Source organism: Pipra filicauda, unplaced genomic scaffold, assembly GCF_003945595.2.
Source record: "Pipra filicauda isolate LSUMZ 115617 unplaced genomic scaffold, ASM394559v2 scaffold54_size4384275_pilon, whole genome shotgun sequence".
Lineage (NCBI taxonomy): Eukaryota > Metazoa > Chordata > Aves > Passeriformes > Pipridae > Pipra > Pipra filicauda.
Genome location: NW_024104698.1, coordinates 312295 through 340073, shown reverse-complemented (window position 1 = coordinate 340073; position 27779 = coordinate 312295). Strand labels below are relative to the sequence as shown.

The 27779-nt window shown below is 37.0% G+C and overlaps 2 protein-coding genes and 1 long non-coding RNA gene across 3 annotated transcripts; 1 reads left to right on the top strand and 2 right to left on the bottom strand.

Annotated features, from left to right (window-relative positions):
• Window positions 1-1913: 1913 nt before the first annotated feature.
• On the bottom strand, window positions 1914-3169 carry LOC113996871. The gene is made up of 2 exons (XM_027738200.2): window positions 2236-3169; window positions 1914-2125 (listed from the first exon to the last, which is right to left on the bottom strand). Exons 1-2 carry the CDS (start codon window positions 3099-3101, stop codon window positions 2113-2115), a joined length of 879 nt encoding a protein of 292 aa, XP_027594001.1. The 5' UTR covers window positions 3102-3169; the 3' UTR covers window positions 1914-2112.
• On the top strand, window positions 3002-15091 carry LOC113996873. The gene is made up of 3 exons (XR_005565825.1): window positions 3002-3129; window positions 6580-6801; window positions 14894-15091. It is a non-coding gene; the product is annotated as an uncharacterized LOC113996873 (long non-coding RNA).
• Window positions 4826-27325, bottom strand: EPYC (epiphycan). The gene is made up of 7 exons (XM_027738201.2): window positions 27310-27325; window positions 25042-25221; window positions 12133-12286; window positions 9349-9507; window positions 8392-8594; window positions 6686-6781; window positions 4826-5205 (listed from the first exon to the last, which is right to left on the bottom strand). The coding sequence occupies exons 2-7, from the start codon at window positions 25207-25209 to the stop codon at window positions 5035-5037; spliced, it is 951 nt and encodes a 316-aa protein (XP_027594002.1). The 5' UTR covers window positions 25210-25221; window positions 27310-27325; the 3' UTR covers window positions 4826-5034.
• Between the last annotated feature and the right edge of the window lie 454 nt (window positions 27326-27779).

The following is a 27779-nucleotide window of genomic DNA, read 5'->3' as shown; positions in this document are numbered from 1 at the left end:
ATGGGATAATCCCCTCTTCTGCCCAGCTGGTCATGACATGCCTGATGCACCCCAGGATGCAGTTTGCTTCTGCGGTCTGGTCTGCCAGGGCCCACTGCTGACCTGTGTCAAGCTTGCTGCTGACCAGCACCCTCAGGTCCCTTCCTGCGGGGCTGCTTTCTAGCAACTCCTCTCTGAATTTATAGTGTCCAGCATTATGTTGTCCTAGTTGAAGAATCTTGCATTTATTCTTGTTAAACTTTATCGCTTTAACAATTGCCTGATGCTGCAATCTATTTAGATCCCTTTTGATAAGCCAAAGTTTTATTAAGATTTTATTGCCTTTCAAAGACGGAAACATACCAAAAGGGGATATTATAATGAGGCTATAAACCTTACACTTCCTCAAATTGTTTTGTTTATGATTAGCAAATTTGAAGTCATTCTTAAAGGCACTAAAAAGATAGAAAATGACACTGATTTAGGAATAAATTTAGGAACATGGTTTTCAATAAGGGAAGGTTTGAAAAGTCTAATATGAATTAACAGTTTCTGCTAGTTAGTTGATGGCATATAAAACTTTTTCTTGCTTTACTGCCTCTCTCACTGCCTCTCTCTCTACACCATCCTATCCTATTACAGTCCATGATACCATCTTGTGCGCTATGCCAAGATATGGGAGCTAAAAATGAGGCTTTCTGCCAAATAAGAGATTTGCATCATGCTAAATATTAGAGTTCTAATGGTTTAAGAAGGTTTTTATTAGCTATTAGGGAAGAAGACCGCGAAGGAGGAAGAGCAAAAAGTATTAAAGCGTTACAAGGTGAATTTCAGGAAGAGTATTTAGGTTTTTTAAATAATTAGTTGGAGAAAAAAACCCAAAGAAAAGAAATAGATCCACAAATCTAAGTGGCCACTCAATTTTACATAAGGTATTCAAGAAACTTAAATATGTATATTTATATATACAACTATATACTTATATATAATTGTTTTGCCTATCAACATCTAAAGAAAAATTGTATTTATTATTGGTTTTATTTTTATTTTCTAGTGGTTTATTTTACTAGAAACATGAAAAATTGAACACTTGTATAAGGAGTTGAGTTTTAGACCTTGTCTTAACTTGACCATAATTAGAAAAGACTTATGGCACCTTATTTTATCTTTGGCTACAAATATAAAGGTCAGATCCTAAGCCTTTCCTGCTAATATTCTTCATTCTCCCTATTTTAAATCCATAGCCCACATCAGCATCATTCTCTCTTAAGCAGCCTCTTAAGCCAAGAGTTTTGATTATTGCTTTTCTCTTATGATGACTAATAGACAAACATGATTTTTTCACCTTGAGATGGAAACACTACTATATTTGTGACAGTTTCCATGTCTATAGTTTCAGCCACCTTAAAAAGTGAAGGTAGGGCATATGACCAAGCCTCCTTCTCTTCTCAATATTTGGTAAAAGGAAAATGAGCATTTATGACAAGTCAAGGTGAATGATCTGTGACCCAAATGGGATTTTTTTGTTCTTTTTCTTCTATTTTTGAGCTTCATTTATTTTGCTTACATGATATGCAAATATACAGTTTAGCCATTGATAAACAGGGTGTAGTGTCTGCTTATATAAGAGTATATTTATCTAAGTACTCTTTCTTTTTTCTAATGTTCAAAAAAACATCCATTCTAATGTGTGCTGAAATACATGTTGGTTTCTTTCTTATTTTAGTCATCTAGTTAGGCCTTCTCTTTTCAGAATACCATAGTAATATACCTAAAAATGTTCCTGAATGGGACATATGTACCTGAGGGGAACAGAGAGTCTCTAAAGTCTCTGGGGTAGCCGTTGTGACCACTTTGGCATATTTCTTTTTCTCGTTCTTATTCTGCCAGGCCTCTCTTAGTGTATGTGAATCATTAGACAGTAGCCAGCAAGGTTAGAAGTGCATATATATATTTATTTAGGAAGCTGAATTTTAAGAGATTCCTTGCTCTTAATAGCTGATGATTTTATGAGACAGACGCTTTCCTTGTGCTGTCACTCCAGTTTAGGTTTCACAGTAGATATCGTCTTGGCACTTGCAATCTTGATGGGCAGGCTATGTGCTCTCCTTTTCCTCTTCTGTTCATGTGCCTTCAACCTATTGGGCTGTGGAAGGAAAAGAGGTCATGAGAGGGAAATCCTTACCTGCAGTGCTGCAGTTACCCCTTCCTTCAGACATCACCACTGCCTCTTCCTTTTTGTCTCCCTGCACGTACTCGTGCTGGTCCATGATGTACTGGCTGGTGTTGTGGGGTGTGCACATCCCTGGCGGGCGGTGTCCTGCCACGTTCATGGGGCGGAGGCGTGCTCTTGCCTCTCGCCAGGTTGCTGCTGGCACACGCAAGGTTGGGACCCAGCAGCGCTTCTTCGCATTCCAGAACAGGACTCCCTTTTGACCACTGCTGCTCTGCCCACCTGCCTGGTCTTGGTGGCTGGGCTCGGTGCATTGTAGTTGTTGTTGCTGTTTCCAATTCCTCCTCCGGCTGTGACTCCACCAGTGTGCCTTCCCAGGCCGCTTCCACTGTGGCCTACGCACAGGACCCCTGTGCTGGCCACCCTGGCTCCCACAGCCATTTGAGGAAGACGCACAGGGGTCCTGCTCCATGAGGTCCTTCTCCCTCTCCTGTTGCCCTTGTTCATTGTCTCTGTTAACGTGCATTCTGCCCCTGAGCTTCCATTGCTCCTGTCGTCTTGTGCCCCTGCCAGCCCTGTTGCTACACAGGAGCATGATTAGCATGTCGTCTGCCTGCACTTGCTGCCACTGTCTTTGCCTCTTGCCCCTGCCCTCACCTCGCCATGCCTTCTTGTGCTGCCCAGGAGCGACGGCAGCCAGTGGCATGGCACTTCTGGGGGGACTGTGCTGGGGGTAGTCTTCCCTTCGGCTGAGGCCTGGCCCTGCAGCGCTGGCAGTGCCTCTGGCTCCATATGGGGTGTTTAGCTTGGAGGCTTGTGAGGGAGCCTTGTATCTTGCCCTCCCCATACTGACACCCTGCTGTCCCAGAGAGGCTCTTCTCATGGGGACAGAGTGACAGATTGCCTTCCCACCCTGCCTGGAGGAGCCAGCGGCCCGTGGCAGCAACATGGCGGTGTAACAAGGACACCAGCTATCGGTCAGCAGGGGGCTCCCTCCCGGGTGGGGCCCTGCAGGCCCTAGACCAGGCCTCGCTTTAACGATTGCCAGACCTGATTCCTGCTTCCCTCAGAACACCTTGTGGGAGGGAGGGAAAGTTGTCCTGGTCACCTGGCGGAGAAGGATGCAGAGGGACTAAGTAGCTGTCACAAGCTGGCACAGAAAGTCAGCACCTTCAAAAAGCCTTTGCTGCTCTCCTGACTCAAAATCTTGAATTCAGCCCTTTATGTCAACTGTTGAAATGAATTCCTGCCTTTTTAGTGTGGAAGGTGGAAAGATAGATAGCAGACCTATCTCAGAATTAATTTTCTATACATAGTATATTTACATAACACCAGATGTTATTTGTAACATCCCTCTTGTTGGCTTTTTGTAGTACAGAATAAAAACTAATAAATTACAGAATCATAGAGTGGTTTAGGTTGGAAGGGACCTTAAAGATCACGTAGTTCCAATCCTACTGTAGGAACACCTTCCCCTAGACTGGGTTGCTCAAAAGGCCCACCAAAACTGACCTTGAACACTTCCAGGGATGGGAATAAATAAATAAATAAATTTGTCTTCTGTGATGAGATAAAAGGCTTTATAGAAGACAGCTAGGTTGAAGGGTTCAAGACAAGCGTGTCCTCATTCTGACCGCACAAATAAGGGTGGGAGTTTTGTGGCTGTGCTTGTCTCTGGAAGTTTCCACAGCCTGTATAACTGGGAATGTGGGTATTTATTGTTTAGGTTCCCTCTCCATACACTGATACTGTCAGATCAGGCTTATCATTTCATAGCAAATGATGCATATCCACATTTAGACCAGAATCTCTGTCTCTCTTTTGCTGAGAGATATCATTGAGAACCCTGAATTTTCATACTTAATGATTAGAGCATCTTTATAGTATCATGACCTGAGACATAAGTTGTACTGATGGCATTTATAGTCTACTTATTTAAATACAAAAGGACAAAAAAAGTATAATATTTTAAAAAAGAAACATTTTTTTAAATTTTCTATGTTGATTTAAAAAAAAAAAAGAACAAAACAAAAAAAAAGCAGAAGCAAACCCAAATCCAAACAATTCTCCCCCCCAACCAAAACCCAAAAAATCAACATAATGTTCCCTTGGTTTTATCTTGAAAGAGTTTTCCATTCCTTCAGCTTTCATTAGAGAGAAAAGGAAGAAAAAATTGCATAGGATTAAGTTTAACAAACAAATAAAAACAAGTCACATTTACCTTTAGTGTTAGGCTTTGGTATGATACCAGGTGTCACTATTTATCAACACACGATGGCAGTAGTGGTCCATAAAATGATTAACTGAGGCTGTACATTAGTAAGGAGTCATTCTGCCGTGCCTTTTGCAGCCAGACGTGCCTATCTCGTGTTGGCCTTTTTAGCCACCAGCGCGCTTGTAACAAACGTGGGTAGAGCCCTCCCCAAATCTTCGTTCACAAAGCCTAGCCATGATGATGGTGATGATGACGTTAGTAAAACAAAATCTGTCCTAGGCCTTTTTTTCTAGAGACAACTACATTTAATTGTGTACACAAATTTTATTTTTATTTCTTTATTTACCAGGTAATAGTTAAACTTTAATATATAAAATTATTTAATTTTAGAATTCATCCATAATTCAGCATAAAAATTGGCATTTACATTGTTTTTGTAGTAAAATATTTGTCTTGATAGTGCTAAATAACTTGCAGTTGGGTAAATAATGGATTTGTCTTCTAGCATTTAATAACCTTCTTTGTATCATAATAATTAATTTAAATATTAACAGAAATATTTCCCAAATTAATGAGATTTGAAAAAATCATCTTAGTTTAGCAGCAAGGTAATGATTTGTCTTTTGAGATTCTGATAGCATATGACAGTATAGGCTGCTGTCAAAGCTCAGATGAGGTTACCAACTGGCAAACGGGGTAGACACATATATGCATAAGGTGTTTTGCTCAAGTTGATGGGATTACCATCCAGTCTGATGTCTTCAAGAGCCCTACGTACATAAGTAAAATCTCTCATTTTGCAGAAAGTATCTTCATGTATCTCTTGAATATTGTTGTTCTAAAAGAAAAAAAAAAAGAAGCTATCAAAATAGTTGCCTGAAAGTAATTTTTAACTCTTTGAAGAACCATTTATGGATGTATTTTTGGTGCCTAGAGAGATACTTATTTGAACTCAATGACCCAGATTGTGGCGGCAAGTCATCAACAAAGAAATCTTCCAAATGGGGAAAATTTCTTGGCCAATGCAAAGCTTCTAAACTAGGTAACTCATACCAGGTAGCAGAGACAGGCTTTGCAGGAGGGGCCTGGTAGAGGTGTAAGGATTTTCCTTTCTAGATCATATTGAAGAGGCTTATTAAGACAAATTGGAACCAGCATAAGCCAGTCCAAAAATCACAGAAACGGAATTATCATCCTGATGCTTGATGTGCCTGCAAAGGCACAAATTAGAAATTTGATCTGTGACAAATTTCTTTCCTGCAGGCCCTCTCACATTAGTTTACCTCATATCTGTATATATACTGGGAAAATTGAATGCTTTAGGTTTTATTCTTTTGATTTAAATTCCTCTCATATGCCTAACATTCACTGATCTTTTGTTCTTGAAGAGAACTATTTTCAACAATGAATTGCTAGAATACAATATTATCAGGAAATTGGGACTAAAAGGTTCATCTCCTAAAATAAAGGCTGTCTGAAAGTTCTTCTCCTCTTCGTTCCTTTGCTAGCCAGAAATTAGTGTGGAAAAAGTACAGCTCACTAACTTTTTTCTGTAGCACATATCACTGAATATTTAATTTACAGGTGAAAAAAAGATCAGCTAACAGACAGAGAGTTTCTATAGATTTACTTATTGAAAGATAGGGCTTAAATTATATGTGGTGCATTAGTTTCCTTATTAAAAGGGTTTTTTTCTGTATTATGTAACATCTGATAATCCAAACTCTGCATTGATACAATAGGAGATAAAGGGAAAGAAGCAGAGCTGGAAAAGGTAAAAAGGAAGAATTCAGAAAGAAAGTGTTAGATAAAAGAATTGCAGAAGGGTGATGGATGGGATCTTCCAACATAGTCAAATGGAAACATTTGGCTGAAAATGTTAACTGGGAATTACCTTTATTAAGAATGAAATGCACTGAGTATAGATACAATAAATATGTAAAATTACTTCCTCTGTGTGTCTGAAAGTATTCCCTTTGGAAGATTTGTATAAGCAGGGTGAGGGATTTCTGTCATTGAAGTCTCTTAGACTAATGATGGTCTTGACAGCTGTGAACATAATTTTGACTTGTACTAATAATAAGTCTAGAATTTAATGTTTGAAAAATATTGTATTACAAATTCTAAAAATTAATGCTTAGCTGAGCTAAATTTTACTTGTTTGAAAGACTACATTCGCTAATTAATTTTATGTTTTCCATATCTTGTTTAGTTAAGTACACTTCTGGATAAACACTTCTGGATAAACAGAAGAAACAGTACATGGCAATAATTGCCTTTCCAGTTTCACTATTTGAGTCACTACTTTTGTAGCCTACCTGAAGATGAAGAGCTTGGAGGCTTTCAGGGAGCGGCAAGGGAATATGATCCAAGTTATTGTCAGTGATGTAAAGATGCTGCAGTTCATTCAGATCCTAGAGGATGAAGGAAAAAGGTAGGGGGAAATGACAGACATGTTTGAAAATCTCTAGCAACTAAGTTTGAAATCTATCACTGCAATGAGCATGGTTGGATAGTAACACATTTTGTTTTAACATGATACGGGTGAAAAGCCATAAATTCAAAGATAGTAATGAATTTAATTTGTACATGCTGAGAATGTTTCTGTTAAGAATTGGGTGTCTGGATTAAAATGAAGGGGGAAAATGTTTCTGAAATATCTATAGACAATTATTAGAACTGTAATTTCAATGATTACGTTTTGAAGAGATAATACTGCCTTTTATGGTCATTATATAGAAGGGCTTCTTGTTCTGTCTGCTTTTGTGACAAGCTTACTCAATTTTGCAGAAGTGTTTTGGTGTTGAAGCAAACAAAAACTGGAAAAGAAATTCCTGAGCTAAAAATACATTTCTCATTCCATTTTGAAAGGTAAATAATATTCTCCCTTGACTTAGTGGATGAACGAGTGGCAGGCATCATAGCTAGGCTGCTCACAATCATCTTTGAAAGGTCTTTGAAAGGAGAGGTGCCTGAGGAGTGGAGGTAAGCCAGTGCTACCCTCATCTTCAAAAAGGGCAAGAAGGAGAATCCGGAGAATTACCAGCCAATCAGCCTCACCTCAAGCCCTGGAGATGTGATGGACCACCTCATTCTAGAGGCCATCTCTATCCACGTGGATGACGAGAAGGTGATCAGGAGTAGTCAGCATGGATTCCCTAAAGGTAAATCATGCTTAACCAACATGATTGCCTTCTAAAATGAAACAACTACCAGGATAGATGAGGGGAGAGCATTGGATAATGTATACCTTGACTTCAGTAAGGCTTTCGACATTGTCTCTCACAACATACTCATAGGCAAACTTAGGAAGTATGGACTGGATGAGTGGATAGGAAGGTGGATTGATAACTGACTGAATGGCAGATCTCAAAGAGTCATAATCAATAGCACAGGGTCTAGTGGAAGGCCTGTCTAACTTATTCATCAATGACTTGGATGGAGGAGCAGATGCCTTCTCAGCAAGTTCACTGACAACAAAAATCCGGAAAGGGTGACCATCACCCCAGAGTGCTGTGCAGTCATTCAGAAGGACCTCAACAGGCTGGAGAGATGGGCAGAGAGGAACCACTTGAAATTCAGCAAAGGCAAGTGCAGGGTCCTGTACGTGGTGAAGAATAACCCCACACACCAGCACAGGCTGGGGGACAACTTGCTGGAAAGCAGCTCTGTGAAAAAGGAACTGGGGGTCCTGGTGGACAACAAGCTGTCCATTAGCCAACAGTGTGCCCCTGTGGCCAAGCAGGCCAATGGTATTGTTGGGTACATGAGGAAAAGCATTGCAAGCAGGTCAAAGTAGGTCATCCTGCCCCTCTACTCAGCCCTAGTGTGGCCACATCTGGAGTGCTACATCCAGTTCTGGGCTCCTCAGTACCAGAGAGACATGGAGCTTCTGGAGCGGGTCCAGTGGAGTGTTACAAAGGTGATTAAGAGACTGGAACATCACTCTTATGAGGACAGGCTGCTCTTCTGACCACATCCTGGAGACAGGAAAAAAAGATTTTCCCTTTCAATCCAGACTTACTTTAAATGCCTCATTACGTATTCCTTTGTGACCAAGCCTGTTCTTACTAACATCAAGGAATGTTAAGGTAGATGGTAACTCAGGGAGTTGCCTTATCCTGTTGTCACAGAGCACCAGCTCCTGAAGTTGGAGCAATCTTCGGAAGGCATCCTTGTGAATATCCGATATAAAGTTTGCAGTCAAATCAATTCTTTTTAAGATGTCTGGCAGAGAAATAAGATAAAAGAAGCATGTAAGAATGTATTTCCTGAAATTTCAGAAAAAGAAAAGAGCAAATGGGTCATTTAAATTACATGTGAAGTGTCTTGAATCATATTCATTCCTGGCCCACTATGTGACATTGTTCTCAGTATATAATGGAATAATACATATTTGACCAGTTCTCCTAAGGAGGGTAACCTGTGTCTCCTTCTCGTCTTGTTTCGAACTTCCCGTGCATACTTTATATATTTTGCAGTGGAAGACTTCAAAGTTAACAGTTTCAAGGTTTCTGTGTGCTCTGGAAATCTTTTAAATTACTATATTTTGAAAAAAATAGCACTTAAAGAGAAATAAACATATTCTCTACTGCCTTCTTCCACATGTTTCTTTATTTTAACATTTTCCTATATGTAAGATATTTGTACACTCAAGCATTTTTCTAATTAAAAAAAAACCAAACAAAATTAAATTGAACATTTGGGCTTTTTTTCCTACCTATCTAAAGACGATTGTAGTAACAGCAAAACAACTGATGACCATTGCTATTTCTAAAAATTCAAAAATTTGACAGAGAATCTGTGTCTAAAGTATTGACCTTTATGCTCCAAAGTGGCAAACTGCTTTTCTGTGTGTGCATTTGTGTGTAAAATTCTACCATCATCAAACATTATAGAAAACCTATCGCTGTGTTTTAGATTAGCATAAGCCAGAAATAGTAGAAACTAAAGCTAGTTGCGACAATACTACTGTCCATACTTAAGTTAGCAAAGTCATTTCTGCTGATCTTCCTGATTCTGTTGTAGCGTGAATAGAAATATGTGGTTTTCTTAGGCAATGGTGGAACAGCATCAAGCTCACGATCATCACAGTAGACTGTAGTTCCTAAGCATGTACACAAAAGGCAAGTGGGAAGACCTGTGAAGGAATTTAAAAGAAAACAGCTTGTTGGAAAGGAAATGTACAAAAATGATATGTAAATTACTGCAATGAAATGTTCACCTAAGCACATAACGGTTAGATTTTGTCTATAGTAAAGGTCACTCCCTTTATGTTTTGATCACCACATAATATAATTTCAAGAATGAAGTGATTAAATTCTTAAAATTTATTTTTATAATTATGCCTAGAAGAAAAATTAACTTGTTCTAATACAGTGTTTCTCAGACTATAACCATACAATGTTTGGTAACAGCAACCAGCCAAAGGTCAGTTTCCCCCTAAGCTGGCAAGTGCGTACTTCCCTCTAGACAGAGGACTCAGAGCTAACAAGTGAAACTTGTTACGATTCCTGTTTTGTTCTCTAAATAGCACTTCTGAATATTTTGTAGGGAAATTAGTATTTTCCTGCAGAGCTATGGAGAAGAACCTCAGTTTCCTTTTGCATGTTGTTTAATTATGTTTTCTGATTCAGAAATTCAGTCATGAAATATCTCTCTATCAGTCTGAGTTAAGGGAACTTGGAGACCCTGTGAACAAAATATTTGGTTACCACCACGAGTTTGTGAAAATGAAAAATGGAGCCATTTCATCTCAATCACAACACTGCATGAATACTATGAATTCAGAAGTTTCTTTTGATGGTACTATTCAAATTTTGTGAGACCTGTGAGACAGTTTTTGATACACCTTTTCTTTGATTATGGGTATAAAACAGCATATCTGTTTATCAGCTTTTAATCCCATAGAAATACTTTTCTGTTTCATGTTTTCCTCCTCCTTGTAGCAGATGGCTGGTTATTTGTTGTGTTTACTTACAGAATAGTAGCATAATTCATGAGTATGAAAATGTTTCTCTTGTGTATTAGTTTTTTCTCTGGATCAGTTGTGGCTACATGACAGATGTGCCTTCTTAATCCATATTAATTACCAATAGCTGATTGAGGTGCCTCTTCAGGCAAGATTAAAGAATGAATAACCAGAGTACTCTTTTATTTGAGAATCTCTACTTGGACATCCAGGAATAACATTTATGGAGAGATAAGAATCTTTTCATGCTTTCCCTAACTTTCTCCACAGGACAGCTTACATTGGCTACAAGGAGCAAGCCTGACACAGGGAAAAAAAATAAATTATCACATGTTGAAATATTCCAGCATATCTCGGCCTAAATGAATGTAGAGTTAAGGATGGTTGACATTTTTTCATAATATTGTAACATAGTACAGGAAAAGGGTTTCCTCTTCTGTCCTATTTTTGATCTTGGAGGAGTGGTATTTGTCACCTATGGATGGCGCAACTGAAAAAGAACAGAAGTAGGGGAAGGATTCAAAAAGACATCAAAAAGAAAAATGAACTTGGCTTGGTGTTCCTGAGCCTTGTAGTCTTCTATTCAGTATCAGGCCAATAACAGCAACAACATCTGACAGGAAAATATGTTGCTGAAAAAAAAGAAAGACACAAAAGCAATCTGGTTTGACATGTTACAGCCTTGAGCCTCCCATGTGTGTCTTTAGTTAAAACACTAGCTGGTTTGCATCCAGTGCTTGAAAATGTTGACACATACAGAATTCATCCTATATAATATTTACATGACATTTTGTAACATCCTGTAGTTTTCAAAATTGAAAAAAAAAAGTGGACTTTTTTTTTATTTTTCTGAAATCTCCTGGGAAATTCTCATTCAATTTTTATTTGTTTTGACCTCACTGAATTTTTTGCCTGATCAAGATTTACTTGTAATATGTATAAAAACAAGACTATGAATTATTAACTCCACTGAATACACAATTTTGGAAATATGAACTCTGGGGTTTTGGTTTGGGGTTTTTTTGCAGTTTGTTTGTCTGTTTGTTTTATAATTTCATTTTTCTTCTATTGCACTCAGCTGCAGTGTTAGGCATAGTAAAAAGTGGAATTTTCCTGTCTTTGTATGTTTATCACCATACAACACGAAGATCCATCACAGCAATGGACAACTTAGTGGGCTTCAGCTACAAGAGTTTAGAGGACCTTCTGCCAAATGCCAGTTATTAGCATTGCAAAATCTGTGTGGGAGAAGGACAGATTATGTTTTGCAATTTTAATTCCTCTGAAAGATGAGGTTCTTATTTTATTATACATAGTCAGAAGAAATGAAAATCATTTTCACCCCAAATTTCTAAATAGTTCCCTTTCCTTAAGTTTAACAGTTTCTAGTTTTTATGGCAAAAAATTCTTCAACATTTTAATTAAACATTGTATGACCATATTTATAAAAACCATGTAAAAATCATCATAAAACAAAGATAGTTGATAATGACATTGAAATCTAAGACAGAAAACCAAGTACTGGTAGAATTTGCTAACCATCAGCAAATTTTTAAGTTGCAAATTCTCATTGACACAGTTGTTTTCGTAGTGAAATAGTATGGAAACGTTTTGACTAGGCACTATAAGACTTAGAGCACTCAAGATAGACATGTTATATCTTTCTTCAGTAAGAGAAGTACAGGAATTATGAACTTCCTCTTCAGTAAAAAAGGTAGACATTCATAAGCAAATAAAGTGTGTTTACTCAAAATCAAAGCTACAAACAAAAACTCATTGCTCTTTCTTACTAACCATCTTGAGTTTGGAGCCCAAGAACCCCAGATCCCTGTGCTGAAGACCCATCAATTAATTTTGGTGTTGATGCTTCGTCCTCAGTTTCTTCAGTCAATGGTGCAGCAGAATAAATCTCTTGAATTATAGAAGGTAGTGCTGTCCCAGTCTTGGCCTAGAAAAAATGAAGAGAAAATGTTAGTATTTACTTCCACTGGTAACTGTTTCTCTTCCGGTTATCCATATTCTCCCACTAGAGGTCACATATTTTCTGAGATTTAGTGCTTGAGCTGCATTTTATTCAGCAGCTTTAATGAATTCTGATTTTGTATAAACAATTCATGAAAATCCAACATACTTATTTACTTTTCATCTCAGTGTTTGGAATGCTTTTTTTATGCACTTAAGCATATACTTCATTAGTGAGAATATAGTGAAAATATATACTAACAAAATTATTTTTCCACACTTAAAGATAAATTAGATTTGTGATAAAAATTGATATATTTTATGTGACAAATGAAAATTTGCTGTGAAACATCAAAAAGATGCAAGTCATTTATCATAAAATTGTAAATTGTACCAGCATAAATCTAAATCTGATATAACTGTGCAGGCTCTCTTTTAAGAACACTAACATGCTTTAAAAATCTTATTATTGAAGATTTTTCCACTCTGACTTCTCATGCTACTTTTAATATGTTGGCAGTGGTTTTGTCACTTTTTTTTCCTAAATCTGAATACCAAAAGGCTCTAGATAGTTTCAGTCATCATTAGCTGTATTATGTGGTATGAAAAATTAAATATATATAAAAATATTAGATAAAATCTTCATTTAAAAAACCTAAAAAACTTGTAAGATCCTTGCATGGAACTACAAATCTTTTTTTTTTGTCCTGAACTCAAAATAATTAGTTAAACCAGTAAATTTTGTCATTCTGTTGACTTTCCTATGTGAAAAATTCAGGATAAAAATTAAGATGTAACAATTTTCTTGCATCACATCACTGCTCATAAAAAGACTATTGCAGACTTACCAGGCTTGTTGCAAAGGGGCCTATGTGTGCAAAGAGACAGAATGGTTTTCAGTAATCACCCAGACATCAAGAAACCACTCTAGTTGTGTGACCTTTGCAAGTTGCTTTACCTCTGTATCTTTATTTCCCCATGTGTAATAATATTGTTTGACCATGCCAGGGCCTCTTTTGAAAATCCACTTTGTTCTTTAAATACAAGACAGTGAATTAGTGTCCTTATAGGGGTTTGCACTGTTTAAAATTTAGGTAATATATCTATCCCTGTGGGTGCTGCACCCCTGCACTTTGCTTAACACTCCTTACCTTTTTCTAAGGCATGACCAAATACAGGAATCTTGTCACAGTATCATTATCCCAAGTGAGAAGGTACCAAAGCTTAAAATTCTGCTTCAATAAAGATTTTCCTCCACTGCAGCTTTCTAGCACAACACCACCATAAAAATATTGAATCCTGAGTCTTTCAGCTAACCAAGCATCTCCTTTTTTGAGAACATCCTGTATCTACTGTGGATTTGCTGTGTCCATGGAGAACAAGTTGTTGAAATCAATCACAGTACTGTTTTTAATTCTAATTTTAAAAGATAGGTTAAAAGTAATTGTATCCAAACTGGCCAAGTGGTTAGGATTTTTTTAAATTGTATTTTCTATGTCAACTATACAAATTAAAGGAACTAACACATCTGAGATCTGTGTCCCAAGCACAAGCAAAGCTTTTGCTGTATTCTGATCCCTATTTGAATCTCTTTGTATGTGTATATATACCTCAGATGTGACCAGCAGGTCAAGGAGGTGATGCTGTCCCTCTTTCATGAGACCCCACCTGGAGTACTGCACCCAGCTCTGGGGTCCCCAGCACAGGATATGGGCCTGTGGGAGTAAGTCCAGAGAAGGACCAAGAGGACGAATACAGGCTGAGAGAGTTAGAGTTGTTCTGCTTGGAGAAGAGAAGGCTCCACCAAGATCTTGTAGCAACTTTCCAGTATCTAAAGGGGGCTTACAAAGAAGCTGGAGAGAGGCTTTATACAAGGACATGTAGTGACAGGACAAGGGGGAATGGCTTGAAGTTGAATGTTTTAGATATTATGAAGAAATTCTTTATTGTGAGGGTGGTGAGACAATGGAAATGGTTGCCCAGAGAAGTTGTGGATGCCCCATCCCTGGAAGAGTTCAAGGCCAGGTTGGGTGGGGCTTTGAGCCACCTGGTCTAGTGAAAGGTGTCCCTGACAATGGGATCCTTCAACACAAACCGTTCTATGATCTGTGAAAGTTTTTGGAAGAAAACACCTTATGCTTCATAATAGACTCACTGGATCTTGCAGTGTAGCTATATATTCATTACAAGCAGTATTAAACATTATGATCATGGACTGCCTGAGAACATCCAAACAACTATCTAAAATCGAATTTTTTGCACAGGAACAATTTGGTTTAAGTTATATAATGGCCTTAGTTTCAAATATTTTCCATCAATGAGTTTCACTGAAGACAGAGAATTTTGAACCTCACAGGCTCAGATTTTGACTAAGCACAATTCAGGTTCTCTTATATTCTTTAGCTGTATTCCAATACACCACAAATACTATTACTAGTTAGAGTTCTGGATAAAAATGCCCTGATACAGTTCAAGGGGCAGAACTTTGCAAAATGCAGGGTGATCAAGTGAGCAAAATGACCTTCAGATGAACTATGACTGCGTAACTTGAGTTGATGTAAGTAAGAGTAAGGATGCATCTTGTTTCGTGCAGATAAATACACAGTGTTCCCATCTGCACCACTGACAGTAGACAGCTTAACCAGGAATGGACTTGGGGACAAATCAAAAGAAGACTTTAGGAACAAAGGAAATGGGACAGCTGTTCTCTGAATGGAGGAAGTCCGGAGGGAGAGAGATGCATTCCAGGCTTTTATTGACCCAGGTTAGTACTGCACTACAGTTCTTGTGTATGGTGCCTACTTCAACAGTTTTGTGGAAATCAGATAATTGTCCCTCTCCTGAACTTTGGAATAAAATCTGGAGATTTTGAGACCTGTTATTGGTTTTATATTCAGCTTCTGTGGCAGTTCTACCGAAAACAATATTTTGGAGAAGAGTATTTTCAAGATAGAGTTTGTAAATAGGCTTCAGACCACAGATAATTTTCACTTGTTATGGGATTTGGGTTATCTACTGCCATCTCTCTGAATATTTGTGGGCATACTTTATGGAACTTACTATTTTGGGATTTGTGATTTACTTTATACTTTCCGAGGTGTTCTTTGTTGATTAATCACTGTAGCTGTTGGGTACCAAAGCAGAGGTATTAAATCCTAGTATTTCTTTCTCTAGACTGTTATCTCTCTCTTACTGTAGGATGTTATCTAGTTTTGCAGATGCACAGTTGAAAGTCTACCAGTAGTTTCCTTGCCATTGCACTAAGTCTGGGTTCTAGGGAAATTTTTCCAAGTAGTTAGTATTATCTATTCAGTCTCCTGCAGCAGTTGTGACAGTTATAAAAAAATAAAAATTATTGCAGTTAACTTAATGATGTTGTCATTTTTATACTGGTAACAGAGTAGGAGTTCGCTGATATGTGTATTACATACCAGCCCCAGAGCATGAGAAGTATTCTCTTGCTATTTACATATCTTGGACTTGAACCAGTAACCTAAAGGTAAAAGTCTGTTTCCCATTATTGGTTATCTGATCTATGCAGCTTTCTATCTTTTAAAATCTTGATAAATCATGCAAGACTGTAACAAGACAAAGATGTCTCTTGGACTGCACACTGTACAGAATGATTCCTCGTCTTCCAGATGTTTGTTTATTTTTGGCAACATGCACTTTAGTAAAAAAAAATTGAAACAGAAATGATTAAGTATCACTTAATGGCATTATTTTCCATAGGGGTTTTGGAGGGAGTTCAGTTGAGGGGGGTGGAGTTGTATTTCCTTTGCTACTTCAAGTAATATTCTTTATGAAAAATCACAAAGCAGGAAGAACTTTGTTGAGAAATACAATGAAGAATCTTTCTCTTTGACAATAGTTGCAAGTCTTCAAATAATAATCAACCTTTCAAGACAGATTTAATACAGAGCACAAGAAAAAAATGAAAGAGTATGATATCACTTGTCTTTAACCCTCTAACTGTGTGGTTAATAGTTACCCTACTCTGTCTTTGGCATCAGTCAAGAGTCTTGGATAATACCAGTGCAGAATATTAGCTACAGAGCATGCCAAACGAGAATGATATCTTTCTAATCTTGCATGGAGTATCTATTTTTTCCCCATCCTATATTTATCCAATGTGACTCCAGTTTCAAATGAAATGCTTAGTGTGAATGGCCAATTTAGAGGCACTTTCAGACCTGGAAGTTCTGAAAGTCAAGAACACAGAAATCAGAATGTATCAGTGGGCAATAAAATGCAATTGGTAAAAGCCAACTCCCAACTTGCCATCTATAGGCTGAACAAGAAGTCTGTGCTACCATCCTTTCACAGACAGTACAGAATGAGATAAAACTTCTGAAAAGCAGCTCTAGTTTCTGGCCACAGATGCTCCTTTTAGGGTGAGGCCTTTAGGTATCTCTCACCACTGACTGTAAAGAAGATGAGGCAAATGAAAGGTTAGAAATGGCTCAAGAGTCTGAGCTGTGGGGGAAAAAAAAAGTAATATGAAAGAATACCTGTAGGCTAGGAGTCAGTAGGACTGGAACAGAACAGAAATGTAGACAAGAGTAACCTATGAGGATTACAGACCCACATAATCTATGCAAAGAAATAAAGTACAGAAAATAAAAAAAGATGCAAGCAACAAGACTGGAAACCATTAGATGCTACATTTTTCTTCTGAGGTGCTGTAATTCCATTGGCACATGTTTTGTCTGTTTAATGTCTACACCGTTAGGATCAAAGTTGATGTATTATCTGTGAGAAGTGTAAATCCACAGGAGAATCTGAAGTGTATGCTGTTTCAGACTTTCTTTTACTGCAAAAAATACACTTGAAAACACAAATAAAAATTCAAAACTTAAAAAGAAGCATGAACTTGAAGGGACAGTTGTTTCACACACTGACCCATTAAAAGGAACTAGTTTCCCCCACAGCTATTCTAAAGCTACCAAAAGCTTACAAGCATATATCTAATTATGGTAGAGGTTATTCATAGAATCACAAAGTGGTTTGGGTTGGAAGGGACCATAAAGACCATATCGTTCCAACCTCCCTGCCTATGTTTTCCTTTGAAAAAGTGGCTTATACTTGCTTGAATATTGCATTTAAAGAGTTTTTTTCTCCTATTGTTCTATCTTAAAGAGAAATAGATCTGCTAGCCACTGTATGCTAATGCAATAATTACTTATACTGCAAATTACGCAGCTCAGATAAATTGTCATTTTTTTATTACAGAGCTACATAAATAAGTTGTGTGCAGAATTAGTGCAATAAAACTCAGTGAGATCTTGAGGAAGGTGATAGTTGGTTATAAAATTTCTAATTATACTGATTTTATCTACTCACACTGTTTCTCTCAGATTTTAAACACTTGCACATTTACACCCACACACTCCCACATCCCTAAATGTGTATGATCAAGTGATCTGGCCAGGATCACCTGTGTTCCACACCTAAGACAAGGGAGAGAAGCTACTGAGTCCTTTTAGTGTCTCTGGAGTTCTTGACAGACTGAAAACTAACATTTGGACAGTTTTTTATTTCCTTTAAGTTTCCCCCAGCTGTTACGGGACAGTCTTTTTGCTCAGTCTTGGATACTTCGGCATCCATTATTCTTATGCTAGGTTACTGTCCATTGCCTCCTTTTACTCAACGGGAATATGATTTCCTGATGGCTCATGTGGAAAGAAATGGTATATATTGTATTCTACAACCTATTTCCTGTCTGCTGGTAGGAGGATGAATAGTCTTCACTGAGACATTATCTGCGCTGCAATGTTATCAGGGTGCAGGAACTTTGATTTTCACATAAACAACACATTCCTCAGTTTTGCTCCTGGAAACAGTGTTCTGGAAGTGGTGCAGTCGAGTACAGTATCCTTTGCTACAAATGCAGACCATTCTTTCAACCCTTTCAGTATCCTTTGCTACAAATGCAGACCATTCTTTCAACCCTTTCAGTATCCTTTGCTACAAATGCAGACCATTCTTTCAACCCTTTCAGCCTTCTAATTTTTTTAATTTACCTTGTTGTTTCTGCTGGGTCTTACACACACATACATGCATAAACTTCCATTCATACTTCAGTCAGACCAACCTTAATATTTAAGTTTCAGAGCTCTGGAGTTATAGCCCAGTTCTCTAGGACTGTGGTTTCTCCCTTGGAAAATATAGGTAGATTATAAGGTTTTTCTAAAGAGTCTTAGAAAAATAAAGTCTTTTTAGCACCCTGACCTTAGAATATCCTAAAGCTTCTTGTTTCAAAACAAGTGTATTTATGTCATGTCTGACTTTAGCTGAGTAAAAAATTTGTGCTGCACTGCATTGCTGTAGAGGTTTTATTTACTAATCCTGTTTTCAGAAAATGAAGAAAAACTCTAAGGCTCATTCCAGCACTGCATTTGAAAGTGCAGATTTTATTTCTAACATTCTACTTTGAGGGATATGTAATATCCAAGTTAGATTTTTTTTTTTGTAGGACATAAATTTAATTAAAAACTGGTTTACTCATTTCAGTTCAGGTGAAACAGAGGTGCTGGTTCTCCACACATCCAAGCAAGAGGGCTGAGATGCAAGTTGCTACCCAGAGGAGGCTGGTCCCCCAAAGACCCCTGTTCCAGATGTCCTAATCATCAGGTGGGGCCCAAAGAGAAGTTTGGATGAGACGTTGAAACAAAACTGGAATACATCTAAAGAGGCAAAACTCATGGCATGAGAGGGAAACAAGACATAGGAAATGTTATTTTGTAGCTGAATATGAAAGTAACTGAGACCCACGACTTTTTCCAAACAATTATTAATGCTCCATGCATTAGATAATCACTAACCGTGAACAAAGATAGAAATTACTCAGAGCAAAACCATAGCACTTCTGCCTTTGATCTGCGTACCAAACCATGCTCTGGATTGTGTTTTGATTGGCTCTAAATTTATTCTTATCTTAAATGATTTTTAAAAGGAACAGAAACGCACAGTATTTAACTTCAATGTTCAAAAAATATAGCCATGGGTACAATTTAAGAATCTGTGATAATTTTCTAGAATATCTGTATCTTTGTTTCATACCCCACATCAGTAGAAGCGGCCACAAAACTGGAAGTCTGGGGGGAAAAGAAAAAAGAGTTTAAGGGACCAGGGAAATCAAAGTAGCAAGCATCTACAGTAAAAGGTGTATGTAAGCTCACTGGAGTTCAGCTGCCTCCTCTTTCCCAGGTTTTTCAAACATTGTGGTAGTTATTCCTAAGCAATGAGCTCCAGATGGGCCAGTTTAGGTGGTTTTGAACCAGGGTAACTACTTACAGAATCTCATCCAGTCTGAGGCAAGAGAAAAGATGTAGTTACTCTGTTATTATGCTTGGTATCAGTTTTAGTTGCTCCAGAATGTCTTAGTCAGTACACTTAGCCTTTAAAACACTTCAGGTAACTAAGTGGGTTGTACTAGAATTTAGGGATTAACTACTGTTTCAAATTCTTCTTCTTGTCTTGTGGTATTTACTTTTGCTATATGACAAAGTAGTTAAAACATCACTCAGATATTTTATGATGACTTTTTAATTCACAGAAATGTTCACCTTTTGTGAAGACATCTGTAGAGAAGCAAATGGAATCAGTTATGAACCAAATTCAGAATTCAGTGAATATGCAGAGCTGTAGTCAAAGCCTGTCTGAAAAAGTAGAAAACTTTCTTTTTGGGAATAAAGCTTCAAATCATAAATTTAATTTTCTTACCAACCATGTAGCTATCTGACTTCTACATTGCTCATACTCATACCAATTTTATTTATTTATTTATTTATTATAAGTATTTTAAAAATGTATATGACATGTTCTGCAAAGTCATTGTATATCCACCTTGAAGTCTCTTATTCAGTTGGATACCTGTCACAAAGATAGAAACAGCAGTGTAAGTCTCTCTCAACTCTGTAGAATGGCAGGAGGGAATTCTTGAATGTATGTGTTATAGCAAGAGTAGATATGGTTTATGTGTACCTGCACACACATATGAGTGAATGTGTGTGTGTGTAGCTGAAGTTTTGAGCTTTGTGCAGGCACCTGAATTTCCTATTATCACTTTGATTCAAATTCAACAATGTAATGCAGCATCAAATATTAGCCTTTCACAGTGCTTCTTTCTGATTATTTTGTGGATCATACTTTACAGCTCACCTCTTTTGTGTACACAGACCAATCTGTATTTAACTCCCTTGTTTTGCTGCTTATTCAGTGCTAGGATAACCACTGTTAAGTGCTCCTTTGCTTCTCAGCCTCACTGGTAACCTATCTTAGCAACCAAAATATTTTTCTGGTGCTCCTTTATTTTCATTTATTTTTCTAACTTAGCTTTTCCTACCTGAAGGAAAATGGACTGATTATGTTTAACAGGCACTGTAATAAAATTTCAGTGTCATTTTGTTAAACATTACTAGCTGATATATGTGAGAATCTCTCTCCACAATTTGTTTTTCTCAGTTTCCAAACAAAGTTTTAGTTTCGAAGAGGGAAAAAGTGAGAAGCTTACACAAGAATGCATTTGAAAGTCTGGTTTGATTCTATCCATTTTGAAGATGTAAATCTGTCTTTGTATATGTTTGCAGAGCAGTGGGGACAATGGAGACCCAGTCTTGACTGGAGCCTCTAGACCCTATCATGATATAAATAATAATTGAAAATACTAATGAATATACTGTGAAGAAAAGGGAAGATACAGCAGCTCAAGTTTATACTGCTGTTACTGTCAGTTTCAGAAGAGAAGTCCAACACAAAGCTTGTACACTTACAGTGACATTCCTTTGCAGTATCTTTCTCCTTCAGAACCCTGGAATTAATTCCTTGGAAACTGACTTTTCTTTTACATTGCCTTTTTATAGTCACTATCTGTGAAAGAGTTTATAATGCTCTCTGTAATGTCTCTATGTGACATATTACTTAAGGTTTTTCCAGTAACAATTTCCCTTTGGATGTAAAGCTTTGGCTGCATCTTCCATGTCTCACTAACTGGCAATCTTGAAAACCACAGAGTTTATAGCCCAAATTTGACCCACCTAACACATGACAATGCAGAGCTTTAACTGAAGATTCAGTGCAATTCTCACAAGTTATTCCCAGCTATAGTTACTTTCCCCATGCAAAATATTTGCATTATAAAATGTAGTCCATGTATACATTGTTAAGTACCTTTTTCAAAACTTAAAATTATCCTAAAATCTATGAGAAAAATACACTTCAAGTGGAAAAATATCAACAGTCATTATCTAGATAAAATGTTTTCAGAAAAGTGTTCATAAGCCAATGAAGTCTATGTGTATATACCTGCATACACACTTCACAAGAAAAAATACTTCCAGAGTATGAAAAGTCGCAAAGAAGTCATGAACTTGGAATTAGTCACTCTTGATTAACTATATTAAGATGAAATTCTGGTACTAAGTGTGAGTCAGGTGCCTAGGGTTCATCAAAAGTTACTTGAGGTAGATAGGTTTATGGGGTCAGGCTGGGATGGACTTAGTTTTCCCCATGGCATCCCTCATAGTGCTGTGTTTTGTGTTGGTATCTACAAAGGTGTTGATAACTCACCAGTGTTTTGGCTACTGGTGGGGAGTGCTGGCACAGCACCAAGGCTGTCTCTCCAACATTACTCCCTCACCAATAGGTATGGGGTGGTTAAGATCTCAGGAGGGGACACAGCCAGGACAGCTGACCCAAGCTGAGCAGAGGGATGTTCTAGTGGCATCTACTCAGCAATAAAAGGTAAGAGAAAGGAGGCAGTGAAGGTAGGGGGGCAGCTTTATTATTAAGGTGTTTGTCTTCAGGAGCAACCGCTACGCATACTCAAGCCCTAGTTCCCTGGAAGTGTTTGGACATCACCTATTGATGGGAAGCAGAGAATAAATATTTTTTTTTCCTTTGCTTCTGCACGCAACTTTTGCTTTTCTTCATTAAACTGCCTATACGTCAGCTCATGAGTTTTTAATCTTAATTTCTTCCCCTGTCTCTCTGAGAAAGGGGAGTAAGAAAGCATCTTGGTGGTCATCTGGCAGCCAGCCAAGGTCAACTCCCCTCAGTAGATCTCCCAAGAGAATGATTCATACTTGTCTTGGAGGATGGTTGTGGGATGCAAAGAATAATTTTATCCAGGTAGACTGAGTGGGAAAAATCCCTCCCTAATTACCTCTAGGTCTTTCCTCATTTTGGTGATACACATTGAATGAGTGATTATAGTACCTAATGGGTAATATTCTGGAAAGGACATACTACATGGAAAGGATATACTACATAGGTGCTTTAGCTTAACTCTTTAAGTTGCACATATGCTTTAATTCACACTGAAATTAACAGGGACAGCACACCGAATGCATCTGAAGTCCTAGAACCAGCTGGTCTCCTGACCTGCTGAAAATCAGTTGGATAAAGTTTGCATTTTGTCAATGACTCTAAAAATGTGATAAACAGAATGATTTCTATTTGCACTTAACTGAATTTTAAAATCTTAAATTGAAGAAACAGAAAATGCTGGTTTTGTTTTTTTCTCCTCTATTTAAGATGTCTAAAGATATGATTCAAAGCTCTCTGAAAGGAAATGCAGGCCTTAAACAGTTACTGTACAGAGGCTAGGTCTATTGAAGGCTTGCTGTTTGTCTGTATCTCTTTGGTATTGCTCATTTGTAAGCTATGCATAATAAAAACTAACCTGTGACCTTGCATAAATACTGGGTTTTACATATAGACCCATTCGTGTATTTCACATCTTTATGAAAACAAGATTTTAGGCAGGAAAATCATAACCATGATCAAGAAATCAAATGTATTCTGTTTAAAACTTGAGCAACATCAATAACATTCAGTGACTAAAATATAACTTGCAAGACTGACATGCACTATCAAGTAGTGCACTGACATGTCTATAAAAGCTGCTTGATTTCTACAGCACTGACCACTCATCTCTCCTGGGATATGGGGAATTGTGAATGTTTAAGTTTCTCTTGGGTGGTACATGGCATGAGGAATGCAAGCCAAAAACAACCCCAACTGGCTAAACATTTAGGAAAAAAAGGGTCTCACAGGGAAGTCCATCCATATGCAAAGTAAAATTCTGTTCAACTGCTATGATAGATGACCTTCTCCTGATGAATTTTAAGAAGGCTGACTGAAGAGCTCAGTAATGGGAGATAATCCTGCACTGGAAAAGAAGCTTACCAGATAGTATGAACAATCTTTCTGGGCTCTGCTTATTCCATGCTTACTTAAAAAAAGCAACCTGTGATGATACCTCTTGTATTTTTTCCTGTTGGAAAGGATAATCCTGAATTTCCTTTCAGTTTGAAAAGAACACAGAAACCTTGCCTTGTCTCTATACTTCATTCAGAAACTTGGAAAAGGGCACCTCATGTTTTGGTGTCCTAGGACCACACAGAGAGAACACAGCACAGGAGAATCCCACCTACCATTCCATGCATTACTTAGAAATCTACTGTTTGAATGAGAAAAACCTCAGTGGTGAGAGGTATGCACATTTCTGGGAAGGAAGCTGTTTCTGTAGGAATGATAAAGGCTTCATTTTTTAAGAGAAAAAAGAGACGGAATCTGTGATTTCTTAGTCAATGTGAAATAGAGAGGGCACAGCAACTAAAATTGGTGGGGACTTCATCAAGGACGAGAGCTCAAGCACATAAGTAAATAAAGAGCTTTGAATCTGTGTGGCAAAAAAGAAAGAAAGCCAAAGGCAAAGTAATTTCTTTACAGCAAAGTTTTTCTCAGTCCTTCTTAGATTGAAAATTTATTTCCTACAAACTGTAAAGTTTGATTTAAAATCTGCTATCCAATTTCAGTCTCACATTGATGAAAGACTAGCTCCTGTCCCTCCTACTGTAATTATGAATATTTCAAAGGAATGTATTTTTATGAATTATGTATTATTATGTGAAAAAGTACTAAAAATGTATAAAAATAAAAACTCCATACTATTATTTAAATATTATATTTTTTACTCAACTCCTATGGCACTCAATCCTGAATCACAGAGTGCATATATTACCTTCAGGGAAGTTGTGTCCATGTCTAAGCAGCAGTGAGAATAAAACTAATGTAGCCTTTTAGTAATTGTAGAGACATAAAGGACTGTAGGAGGGGAAGGAAGCATTGAAGTCAACAAGTGGAGTCCCTTGCTTGTACAGGCAACACATCTTAACTCATACTATAAAAGAATTTCAAGCGTTTTTCTTCAGTAATTTTTCTTACTTTCCTGTTTTTAAATTCAAGTGCTTTCCCTTTCTTTTTTCTTCCTTCTGCTCACTTTCCTAAGGGAAATAGAAAACATTAGCATTTATAGACTAAAATACTTGTAATGAGCGTATCTATCACAATAAGAAATAACCTAAGGAAATAGCATTTTACTACCTCATTTAATGGGAAATGCTGGATGTCCTGTCTCAGCAACCTCCATCTGTCATCCAGATAGATAAATCACAACAACAATCTTGAACAGAATTTTTGGCAAAGCATGGAGACCTGAGGAAAGCATGATGTCTTTCACCTTCTCTCAAAGTTGCCACAAAAAATCACCAAAAAAGATCAGGATATATTTTGGCTGTGTTTGAAGATTAGGGGAAAAAGTGAATGAACTGAAAAAGCAATAGAAACCACATGAGTAGATTCGTATGATAAATGTTTTCATGGCGAGAAAAAACCGATCAATTGCCACTGCATTTGTGCACTTTGGAAAGACAGAATAAATGAAGTTCTAATTACCTTTACTTGGTCAAACTGCTTGTTTTCATCATAGACAAATGGGTGAGGCAGCTCTTCAAGTGGTATGTCATAGAACTCAGAATCATAAGTTATTGTATCAGTGATAGGTGCAGCTCCAACAGACTCAAAGATAAAGAATCCCAGAAAAATATTTATAAAGGTCTGCATTCTGTTTTTTTTCTGAAAGAGAAGAAAACGGACAGATTATAGGTAATCTGGTATTCGTAAGAAATCCATGAAAATTTAATGTCACAAATACAGTACTTATATATATAACACAGTATTTCTGATGAATAACTCATGTTTATTCATGATGACTCAGTGGTTTTAGTCTGGTTTGCTTCATGAAGAGTCCCTGAGTCTGAGAATTTCTGCAGATTGCTTTGGCCATGTTAATATTTAGAGAATTTAGAAAAGACCTATTGAATTTTATTGGTATAAAAATAAATTGATCTCAATGAGAAAGTCTCTGACTGTGGTTTTCCCTTTTCTTCTAGCTTTATCTACTTCCACTGCACCATTCGGAAAGAACTTTTGAGAAACTAGAGAAAAGCTAAATTATTATTATATTTATCTCTATCACACTAAATACTCTTTTGAAATGTACAACAAAGTAATTTTATCTTTCTCCTCCACCACAAGAGAATCAAAAGAAAACAAAAAAAAATTGTTAGAAAACATTAGAAACTTTCTTTGTCGTCTCTGGATGAGCATAACCAAAACACTTTACGCCCACTTGTTTTGTCAGAATGAAACTTTAATTGATTAAATGGTGTGGCATATTTGGACCATACTTTTGCAAAGGTCTGGGAAGCAAGCTAAAAACTGTGTCCTCTATAGCCCCATAAGTGACAGTGCTCTGAATTCCTTCGTTATTCAATCAACACCATTTTTAAAGTAGTGAGAAATGGTAGTGTAGTACAGTCACCTGTTCTCCTCGGAGAATAGAACTGTAAAATGGAATTCTCACCCATTTAGAGTTCCAAAATTTTGTAAAATAGTAGAAAATTCATGCTAAGCTTGAACACTAGTGTTTATGAATTCCTTTTTCCTTGTAAGTGATGCATTCACTATTATCATATAAGATACCTGACACAAGGCTCTATTCAGAATTCTTTACTTACATCCTGATTTAGTTACAGCTCACATTAATTTCACCAAAAGCACAGTGATAATGCGCAGTGCATATGTCTAAAAAGTTGTATTACTGATGCGATACCATAAGACACACACTTAAATATTTAATTTAAAAACTATAGCTACTTGTAATAGATTAAATATAAGAAGTATATGCCTCATTTTTTTTAATGTACGTGCTGAGAAACAGGTTGAATTTTAGCTTCATGAAAAGAGGTCTTTATGAAGCTGGTTTAGGCATGAGGATATGAAATTCCTCTGGGGATGGTCAGTAATACAAGGCATTCATTTTTCTCTCATTTGCTTTATTCAGAAAAACTTCAGCTGCTTCAGGGAGAAGCTAGAGTCACTGGGGCTTCTCTTTGAGAAGGCTTACATGAATTGCACCTTTCAGTATTAGCTTTCAGTATTACTAAGATATTCTGCTTCATTACAAAAATGAAACAAAATAAAATAAAAATGTAATCACTCTCTGTAATAAACAAGTATATTAGAGCTTGGGGTTTTTTTCCATCTTTGTTTTATTCTGCCTATTTTTGACAACAGTGGTTTTGGTCTTGCTTTTCTTTTGTGTGTCATTTATCCCAGATGATTCAGCTATGAAGGATATTATCTATTAACCCAAAATGTAGTACTAACATATCTGGTATACTTTTTCCTCCAAATAAACAATTCGTAAATAAAAAATTGCTCATTATTCAAAATTATTTTCATATCAAATTGCATAGTAAAAAAGGTTTTTAAAGGGTATATAGCTTGATAAGTATTAAATTGTGTATATGTATATAGACAAAACTAGCAAACATAACATCTGTGAAAAAAAATTGTTTACTTATGGCTATAGTATCTGCACTTATTTGCAGGGTTTGCATATCTCTATTTCCCTTATGTGTAATATATTGAAACACATTGTAATGATAGTGGCATCTGCAGTAGCTGTAAGATCAAATATTTTGAGAAGATTATGTACGCCTCTCATAGGAAGGAACTAAGATATATCCAGGGAAAAATAAATAGTCTCCACAATCTGCAAGACTTTGAATCAGTATTATGCATGATAAAATAAAACAAACACTATAAAAATATTTCCAGCGATAAAAATTCAATTAAGAGAGAAGTACCAAAACTTACCTTTAGCTTCCACTCTCTCAATAAGGATGGAGTTACTTGGAATGCAGAGCCAGTGGTATTAGACCTCGACGAATGGCAGTTGCATTCTGGGGTTGTGGGAGGTAGTACAGTTTCCACCCTCAACTGGAGACCTCAGCTCAGGGAGTTTCTCAGACTTCAAACACCTTTATATGTGATTTTTCTGAACTGACTTTTAGGAAGGTCAAACAAAGCTTTGTTGTAAGAAAATGGCATTTATTTCACATCACAATTTTTTACCCCTTCCCCTCAAATTTCTTACTGCTAATACCAATATACCAGTAACATTTTCAGTTGCATTCTGGAAAAAACTTTTTGGGTGACCTGATAGCCTAGAAATGCAAATTTTCCAGTGTCCAAAATCAAGGCTTAAACAAATTGGGTTATATATTAAAATTTTTCCCATGTATAACATTTCTATTTTGTGGTTTATTATATGTAATGATGTTTAA